The 9757-nt window shown below is 51.9% G+C and overlaps 1 protein-coding gene across 1 annotated transcript in view; it reads right to left on the bottom strand.

Moving 5' to 3' along the window:
- Nucleotides 1–4042: 4042 nt before the first annotated feature.
- Nucleotides 4043–9757, bottom strand: part of AGBL4 (AGBL carboxypeptidase 4) — a 726120-nt gene continuing 720405 nt past the window's right edge. Inside the window, 3 exon segments of the mRNA XM_074264643.1 lie at nucleotides 4043–5872; nucleotides 8431–8551; nucleotides 9506–9678. Coding sequence (XP_074120744.1) covers nucleotides 5752–5872; nucleotides 8431–8551; nucleotides 9506–9678 — 415 coding nt within the window. The 3' untranslated portion in view covers nucleotides 4043–5751.

Raw genomic sequence — 9757 nt, 5'->3', positions numbered from 1 at the left:
CCTGGCTGCATTAATTTTGTTTGTGCAAAACCTCCAATTTCACCTCGTCAGAGCTGAGGTAGCAGAGTGTAAGGCCTTGTTACCTGGCCATGTTTGTGGGCCGCCCCTTTGCTTTCTGGGATTATCTGCTCTTTTTCCCTTAGTTTAGCACCTTGCCATCTGTAACTATCATACGGACTGGGGGAACATCAGCTGATCAGCCCTCTTATCCTCCCCACCCCAAACATCCACCGTGATGTTAGCAAGAAAAGGGGCGCAGCCAGGAAGTGCCCCCACTTGAGTTGTTCATGTAAATTGTTGTGCTCCCCTCGTTACCAAGAGAGGAGGAAGCTGGCCCCCTGGGACAGACTGATGAGTCAACAGGTCAGGAGAAGTTTGGGCTCAGAACCCAGCTGAGGAGAGCTCGCTGTTCCTGTCTAGGAAGACTCAAAAACTCTCAAGGTCCCTGATAACTCAGAAATTCTGTGTTTCAGTGATAGGGCTCTAGAAAATACAGGTCAATTTACTGGTTGACATCGGAGACTCCATGAAATGAACTGAGAAATCCATTCTGACAACCAGCCCTCCAGGACACTTTGGGCTTTTCCGTCTCGCGGTTTTCTCTTTGTCCTTCCAAGTCCTGTTCTGAGGCGGCTCTCGGCAGCCCTGGCCCTCTGCTCCCCTCATCAATCTTCATTTGGCTGCCGTCCCATCTCCTCAGTCACAGACTTTCAGCGAGGAGGCCCCTTCATACCACCCACCATGCTCAGCTTTAAAGACAGGGAAACTGAGGCCCAGGAGGGCTGGGGCAGAGCTGAGACTAGAGCCCAGATTCTTTGCCAGTGTTTTCTCAGTAATTTCACAAAAAGCTTTGGCAAGTACGAGTTAACAAGTGAGAGGAGTCTGGGGAGTCGTTGAGGAAGCTGCTGCTGCAAGTATTGTGTAGGCTAGCAAGAGGCAGGTTGGGCCTGTACCCCAAAGAGATCCTAAAAAAGGGGAAGGGACCCCATGTACAAAGTGTTTGTGGCAGCCCTTTTGTAGTGGCAAGGAACTGGAGACTGAGTGGATGCCCGTCAGTGGGGGAATGGCTGAATAAGGTATGGGATACGAATGTTATGGAATATTTTTTAATTAATACTTTTTATTTACCAGATATATGCATGGGTAATTTTACAACATTGACAATTGCCAAACTCCTTGTTCCAATTTTCCCCCTCCCCCCCCACCAGAAGGCAGGTTGTCCAATACATGTCAAATATGCTAGAGTATAAATTAAATACAATATATGATACATGTCCATACAGTTATTTTGCTGTACAAAAAGAATCGGACTTTGAAATAGTGTACAATTAGCCTGTGAAGGAAATCCAAAATGCAGGCGGACAAAATTAGAGGGATTGGGAATTCTATGTTGTGGTTCATCATCATCTCCCAGAGTTCTTTCTCTGGGTGGAGCTGGCTCAGTTCCTTACTGCTCTATTGGAGCTGATTTGGTTCATCTCATTGTTGGGGAGGGCCACGCCCATCAGAATCGATCATCATACAGTATTGTTGTTGTTGCCGTGTATAATGATCTCCTGGTCCTGCTCATTTCCCTCAGCACCAGCTCCTGTCAGTCTCTCCAGGCTTCTCTGTATTCCTCCTGCTGGTCATTTCTTACAGAACAACGGAATATTATTGCTTTGTAAGAAAAGACCAGCAGGAGGACTTCAGAGAGGCCTGGAGAGACTGACAGGAGCTGGTGCTGAGGGAAATGAGCAGAACCAGAGATGACTGTACAAGACTATGTGATGATCAATTCTGATGGAAGTGGCTTTTTTCAGCAATGAGATGATCCAGGCCAGTTCCAATAGACTTGTGATGGAGAGAGCCATCTGCACCCAGAGAGGACTATGGGAAATGAGTGTGGATCACAAAACAGCATTTTCACCTTTTCGTTGTCAATAATTTTTTTTATGTTTTTCCTTTTTGATCTGATTTTTCTTGTGCAGCGTGATAATTGCCGAAATATGTGTAGAAATATGTATATGTATAGAAGAACTCCATGTGTTTAATCTATATTGGATTACTTCCTGTCTGAGGGAGGGGGTGGGAGAAAAGGAGAAAGCAAAAAATTTCGAACACAAGGTTTTGCGAGGGTTAATGTCGAAAATTATCTAATTATCTATGCATGTGTTTTGAAAATTGCTTTATATTAAAAAAAAAAAAAAAAAAAAGACAGCAAGAGGCAGGAGCCATTCCTTCCTATCTTCATCAGCCTTCTAAGGAGCCTCCCCTGCTCACTGCCTGCTCCTGGCTCCCCCCAACACACACTTAGGGCGTTTCCCCTGAGCGGGGACAGCCTGCTTCCGGCCTCTAGAGCTCCCTTCAGGGCCGGTGGGTGGGCACCAGGTGGGAGTGGGGAAAGAGAAGTCCACGGCCAGACCAGGGGCACCACGGAGAAACGGTGGATCAAAGTGGTCCCGCGCCTCTCCAGTTGCCATCTCTTCATAACCAGCATCAAATATTTATCATGTTTCAGGCCCCGGGCCCTGCAGGCAGACAGCTGTTACCGTAAATGACATGGTCTGACAGCAGCTGCCAGGAACGGGACCGGGTCTTTGGGGAAGGGGCAGGAGAAGTCACATGCCTCATCGGGGTCTCCCCAAGGCTGGGACCTCCCCACGAATCTCCCGGCTTGAGGAGAACACTGGAGGTCACTGGGGATCGCTGGGCTCTGAGCTGATATACAACAAGCTCCTATTCCATGGCTTGTTACAAGTTAACTCACCTTTCTCATGACACAGTACTCCCGTCAGGCGGGGAGGACGGGACTATTACACCCATTTTGCAGAGAAGGAAAGCCACTTGATCGAAGTCACGCCGTTGTCGACAGGGTCAGGACTCAGACCCAGCTCTCTGGTCCCTCCACGGCACCGCAGCTCAGACAGCCAGGGAGCTTGGACCCACCTCTGAGTTCTCCTCCACTGTCTTGGCTGTCACTAGACCCATAGAGGTAACAGTCCCAGGCTCCTCTCTGAGCACAAAACAGGGCCGGAGCCGTGGGGAGAGGGAGTGCTCGGGATGTCGGGCCAGCTCCCCCCGGGCTGGGGCACAAGGCGAGCCTCAGGACACACAAGGGAATTGGGCCGGGCTGGGCCTGAGGGTAGGGCGAAGGTGTGACCTCCAGGGGCCGAGGACGCTGTGGGGACCTCCAGATCCGGGGTGGACTGGGGGCTTCTTCCCACTCAGGGAAGCCTTGGGCCCCAAGCTCCAGTTGGACCTGATACCCGAGGCAGGTTCTGAGCTGGAGCGGGTGCAGTGGGACCTGCAGGTCTGCCTTCTGCCACTGAAAAGGTGAGTTTGCCCGGGGCCTGGGAGGTCAGGGCCCAAAGCTGGGGCGCCATTTACATGTGTGGAGAGAACGAAATGTCCAGAGGGGGGGGGTTCTTGTGATTAAAGGGGGCCAAGGCTGGACTTGGGATCCCGGAAATGGGAGAAATATTCTGCCTTCAGCCCTTTGGCTCCAATCTGGAGAAAGCTCCTTCGGTGGAACCTCCACGACAGCATCCTCCTCACCTTCATCTCCAGGATCCTCCCGACTTAGGTGACAGCCTTTCCAGTGCTCGGAGACGGCGGTCCCGTTCCCCAGAATCCCCTCCTTTTAGCTAATACAGTACACTCATTTCCTTTGTCGGATCCTATTACAACTAGACTAAAAGCTTCTCGAGGGCAGGGCATGTCATGTCCGTCTCCAGTCTCCCCGGCATTTAGTGCAGAACACGGTAAATAATGACTGGAAATGAGCAGCCAGGTGGGTGCCGGATGAGAGGACGGCCAGCTGGGCCGATGGGAGGATGGGTGGGTGCAAAGCCTCCTCTCCCACATCCTGGGTGCTCCAGTTAACCAGCACCCGTGGCGGAATGTGGTCCTCTGAACCCAGCCCGATACTCGGAGCGGGTCTGAAAGTTGGAAGGCATCCCTTTGTTAGGGGGGCTGACTACATGCGAGCGGAGGAACTGATGGGCTAACAAACAACGTAAGGAGGAGATGAAGGAAGAACCTTCACAGCGAGTCGGCTGGTGCACAAATGGCTTTATTTCGACTTCCTCCAGGACAAGGCCCCCCCAGGTGGGTTGTACACACAGCCAGGTGTTTTTGAGCCCACAAACACAGGACTCTCAACATCAATATTTAAAGACCATCATGCAAGAGGAAAACACATAAAAGAAATTTCTCTCTCCATTTCTAGAACTAACTTTGAACAACATCTTCAACAGAAACCTAGGGACGCAGGCCCAACAGGAGCTGTCCGCGGATGCAGCATGAATTCAAAGGACCTGTTCCCCATCCCCACCGCTCGCTGGCACTTCTCCTAATCCGTGTCTCGGTGAGGTCATTTTAATTATCGGCTGTCACAATTACTCATCGCGCTGCTTACCCAGACAGGGAGCCGCCAGCAGCCGCTCAGGCCACATTCATCATACTAAGGCACTTTCCCTTGCAGAAAAAACACCCGCCACTTAACCCCTGCCACCTTGGGAAGGAGGACGGAGAAGGGGCTTCGCGTTTATTTTTTAAATTGTCATTCATCGCTCTCCTTCAAACGTGGCCCGGGCGGGGAATGGGGGAAGGACGGCCCTTCTCCTCTCCAGCTTTTTCCGGTAACCATCACCTCCCCCACGCCGGAATCTGCCATGAAACATGACCGATGGGCTATGGGCGTGGGCGCCGCTGCCAGGCCCCATCTGGGTAAGGCTGGGCACTGACCTCAGCATATCCGGGGATAGAGGAGTGGAGAAGGAGACCCGTGGGAAGCGGCCCCCGATCTCGGAGGCTGCAGCCGGCCTCTCAAATGAGGAGTCTCGGGGGCAGCTTCCAGGGAAGCATCTGCTGGGGGGGGGGGGGGCTTCATGCTAAGGTTCTCCCCGCAGAAGGAAACAGCTCTCTCTGCTGAAGAAACTAACAATTCGTAGCAACATAGGCAACTTGGGGAGCTCTGGAAGGAAAGGGGGGTCCTATGGGGCGAGAGAAACGCCCCAGCCCAGCCCCTCTTGCCACGCTAGGCTAGCCGACCGGGGAGCTGGGAGGGGAGGCAGGCGGAGGCAGCTGGGCGGGCTCTGAGAAGGGCCTCGGCTGCTCTTGCCTGTAGGGATGAGACAGGAGCGGGAACCAGAACCTCTGGGCCGATCCATCCTCTCATGGCTACAGAACTGAACATTGGGGAGAGAAAGAGATTTCTGTGGGCAGCTCTGGGAAACTACAGAAAATATCATCTGCATTCTACTGGCTTAGCAGCAAATGGGCTCAGGGTCTGCATCCAATCCATTATCAGTGAAAGGGAACGTCAGAAGTCAGCCCCGCCATGTTCGTCCAAATGCGGCCGCAATCTGGCTTGTGTCAAGTCTGAATGAGGCCCGTGATCCCGTCATTTTTCAGTGTATGCTTATGGGGCATATGTACGTGTGCGTATGTGTCCCTGTAATAAGTACCTGTGTATATGTATATAAACACACACGTGTGTGAGCATATACATGCACACGCCCCTTCCTCGGGTCCGGATGTAGCTCTCTTTTTGGTTGGCCAATATGTGGATCAATAGAGGAATGTCTGTGTCCTTTCTCCACCCCCCACCCACTCCCCCCCTTTCTTTCCAGGCTACTTATCATTTCAGAACTCCTCAAGTGGGAAATGAAGGGGAGCTTCTCCCTCCGGACGCTCCCTTGAGACGTTCTCGCCTCTGTGGCTCCAAGGGGGCCCCTCTCCCGACCCCTGCCCGCATCCTCTGGGGCTTTATGAAGATTGGGAGTGGTCTTTGTGATTGAAAGAGCTCTTCTTATCTCCTTTGAGGGCTGAGTGGGAGCTGGTCTGGGCCCGAACATGTGAGTACTTGAAGGGAGGTGATTTTTCCTTCCTATAAAGGGGGACAAATCAGAGAGAAAAGAATGACACAAGGAGCCCAAACCTGACTTCTGGATGCGCTAGGAACAATGGGCTGCAAATAGGGTCGCACTCAGAAGCATCGTGGAGACCATCCTCCATCACCCAGGCCCCAAACCTAGGGTCCTCTTCAATTTCCCTGCACTCATCCCACATATTCAATAGTGCTGAGCTCCTCACATGTACCTCCATAACATCTCTCACTCTTTCCCTCCTCTCTTCTGAAACAGCATCGCATGGATCTAAGTCTTCACCCTCGTCCTCTCACTCCTTGACTAGTGAAATAGCCCGGGGACTGAGCTCCCTGCCTCACGCCCTTCCACCTGCCGACCACCTCGCACTTAAGTCCAAATGATCTTCCTGAAGAGGCAGTCTGATCATGTCACATCTGTGCTCAATAAAATCCACATTGTCAACATTTAACTGATGCTGGCGGAATAACCGACTTCAAAGGTGGAATACAGAAAGCCAAAGTTGGTCCTAGAACATGAATTATTCCATGCATTGAAATGTCCATAGAGCTCTCTGTCTTTTTTGCTGGCCTGGGCTGGAAAGATGGGTCAGTGACTTTTGCTTAGATTTCCCCGCTCAGGATAAAAAGGCGACAATGGAAACTGATCGCCACAAATCTAAATCCTTAGAGCTGAGCACATGCTTTTTCATTATAAAATTTATAAAAAAGGGGAGGGAAAACAAGAGAATAAAAAGCATGATAGCATACAAAAGAGAAATCCACAATTAATAGTCATAACTGTGGTGTGAATGGGATGAACTCAACCATAAAATGGAAGAGGATAAGTGAGAAAACTGAATTTAACAATGTACTCTTTGTGAGGAACACAACGATTTACCCAGAGTCTGAAGCAAAATGTACCATGCCTCAATTGAAGTAAATATTTAGAACAAGGCTTACCAATCTAATGAACGACAATTCCAGAGGTCCAGCAATAAAGCGTGTTAATCACTCCAGGCAGAAAGATAATGGAGTGTGAGTACAGGATGAAACATTTATTTTTATGCAGGGCCAATGGAAAAATCTGTTTTGATTAATTATTGCATATATATTACAGGAGTTTGTTTTTCTTTTCATTTTTTCCAAAGGTGGAAAAGAAGAAAAAAATTAATGCTTATTAACTGACCAAAAAAATTGCATTAAAATTGTATTACAGCTCCTGATGCTCAGAAGGAGGTGCGGGACTAGTCCAGGAAGTTAAGGACAACAAAATGATTTCGAGGGGTTAAGAAAACTCTATATTGGGAGGGGAAAGGAGGATGAATGGAGAGAGGATGAGATGATGACAACAAGAAGAAGGAAATGCTGCTCATTTTTTCCTTCTGTCTTGTAGGTCAAGAAGGACCTTTGTGCTGGTAACATCAGGACAAAAGTGAATAACGGAGGGGGGGTATCCAGGGAGAGGAAGGAGGAGGTGAGAAGCACCCAGATATCCTTGATGAGCTGTGGTCCAGATGAGGAGCACGGTGAGTTCTAAAACAATAAGCGGATGGGATATGGGAGAGATACTGCAAGACTGGAGAAATTCTCCTTCAGAAAAGGAAAGAAAATGCCCGTAGACTCCGGACTAGCTTGTTTCTTGGGGCGATTCGAGAACAGAGCGTTCAAGAAAGCAGTTGGTAAACCTTGAGAAAGGAAGGGAGGATTGAAGAGTCAACCCCGGGGCTTCCTCACGAACGGGCCACCCCAGACTCTCCTCATTCCCTGTTGGGACCATCTTGAATGGGAGGCCAGAGGTTGGGGTTATCTCAGTTTAAGCAGTTTTTACAATTTGCTGCTTGGGGGGCAGGGGAGGGGGGCAGAGTCTCAGCAGAAGTCAGGACCAGCCCCGGTGCCCCGTGCCGCCAGACTTGGGGAAAGAGCGGAGGATTCTGGCCTGGCCTCCAGAGGCTGAGCTGGCAGGGGATCTGAAAGCACTAGTGTGGTCTCGGGAGACCAAGGAGCCCAACCCCCCACTGCACAGGTGAAGAAGCTGAGACCGGGGGGGTACAGGGGGCTGGAGAGCACCCCAGGGACCCCCTTCTCCAACTCATTTCTCAGATGAGCAAACTGAGGCTGTTCTAATTTGCTCAAGGTCACACAGGTTGTCAGCAAAAGAAGCCAGATCTGCATCCAGTTCTGCTGAGCCCAGAAGTGTGCCGCGCTACCTCCCACCCCACAACGCTTTTCTTTTTTTCTTGCCTCCCCTCCTTTTATTTTATTGTTAATAATAGCTTTTTATTTTTGAAACATACAAAGATAGTTTTCAGCATTCACTTTGCAAATCCTTGTTCTAACATTTATTTTCAAGACCCTCTCCCCCTCCCAAGAGCCTGGGGAGGGCCGAAGGGCGCCGTTCTCACCACCACCATCATCGTCACAGTGGCAGTTATCGTTATTACCCCGACACTTGGGAGCCCTGGAAGGTCTCCCCCAGTTGACTGCGAGCTCCTTGAGGGGGTATCCCCTTCCTGGGCCTCTTAGTACAGGACCTGACTCCCAGGTCGGAGCACACCAGGTCCCCCCACCGTGCTCCTTACCTGACCCTGGGCACGGGGTAGGACACTTTCTCCACGATGGGGTTCAGGCGATAGTAGTCCATGAAGGTCCGAGCCACGTTCCGCCCCAGCTTCATGTCTGAGAGTTCTCTTGTTAAGGAACCTTTTTGAAAGAGATTTTACAGGAGAGGAGAAGCCGTGGAGGGGGCCAGGGCTGCCCAGCTTGGCCAGGCCTGGGCCCAGCAGCCCACAGCCAGCGGGAAGTGCTCACAGAACCTGAGGCTGGAAGGGGCCGCCCGCCGCCCACTCCACCGGCTCTACCCCCCAGGAGGGTCGACTCTGACTGGGCTCTTTCCCTCTGTGCCCTCTGGGCCCAAGAGGAACAGGACTTGTGTCAGGTAGGTGACAGCCCTTAAATGAGTGGAGGGCCCCCTGAGCCTTCTCTTCTCCCGGAGCACTCCTCATTCCGAGTCTTCAGGAAGGCTCAAGGCTCCGTCCCTCCCTCCTTGGGTCTCTCTCCACTTTAGCAACACTGTCCCTAAAACAGGCCCCCAGGCCTGGCACGGGGCCTCCAGGTGAGCTGCCCTCCGATGGGGCCAGAGGACCGGACAACTGGCACCTGCTCACTTCCACGCCAAGAGCCGAGGGAGGGAGGGAGGACCCCGCCATCATCATCATCGTCACCATGCAGTCACCATCATTACCCCCGACACTCGGGGTCTCCCCATCCGACCGTGTGACTTCCAAAGACGTCCCGAATCGTTGGGAAGTGAGCGCCCTGTCCCTGGAAGGTGTTCGGCCCTTAGCCCCAGCTACGCCCGGGGAAACGCATCAGATTCTGAGGGAGAAAACTGGGATTTCTTCCCCAAATATCGTCCCCTTCTTCATCGTGGGCCTTTCTCACTACAGGCTTAAAAGGTCTCCTAGCCACAGAAGCTGTTGCCTCCTTCTCCCTGTAGCTTAAATCTTTTCCCAAAGACAGCTTGTTTTAATTGAAAGGGTTCTATCCCTCCCTCCCCTCACTGCCCCCACTTTCTCCAACAAACAGGCCCATTTGCAGTAAATCATTTTGTGTGAGGCTTTCCAAACTGCAGGAATAAATAACGGAGCCGCGCACTGGCGGCCGCGTTTAGGCCCCGCTGCCGGCCGTAAAGCTTCACGGCCAGAATGGCAGCTCCCCCCAAGCCGAGCCGGTTCAGGGCCTTCCGGTGAGATCCAAGGTGGCAAGACCCGAACGGGGGCAGGGAGGCAGACGTTCGTGTCGGTGGGGGCCCCTGCTCCTGGCTGGGCCTGAGTCAGGGAAGTCCGGGTTTGAACCCGCAGCCCGGGGTCTCTCTGCGGCCTGAGGTAAGCCTTTAGTCCCAGGGCA

Source organism: Sminthopsis crassicaudata, chromosome 4 (assembly GCF_048593235.1).
Source record: "Sminthopsis crassicaudata isolate SCR6 chromosome 4, ASM4859323v1, whole genome shotgun sequence".
NCBI classification, from domain to species: domain Eukaryota; kingdom Metazoa; phylum Chordata; class Mammalia; order Dasyuromorphia; family Dasyuridae; genus Sminthopsis; species Sminthopsis crassicaudata.
The sequence above is the reverse complement of the archived record's forward strand: the minus strand, read 5'-3'. Positions and strand labels throughout refer to the sequence as shown.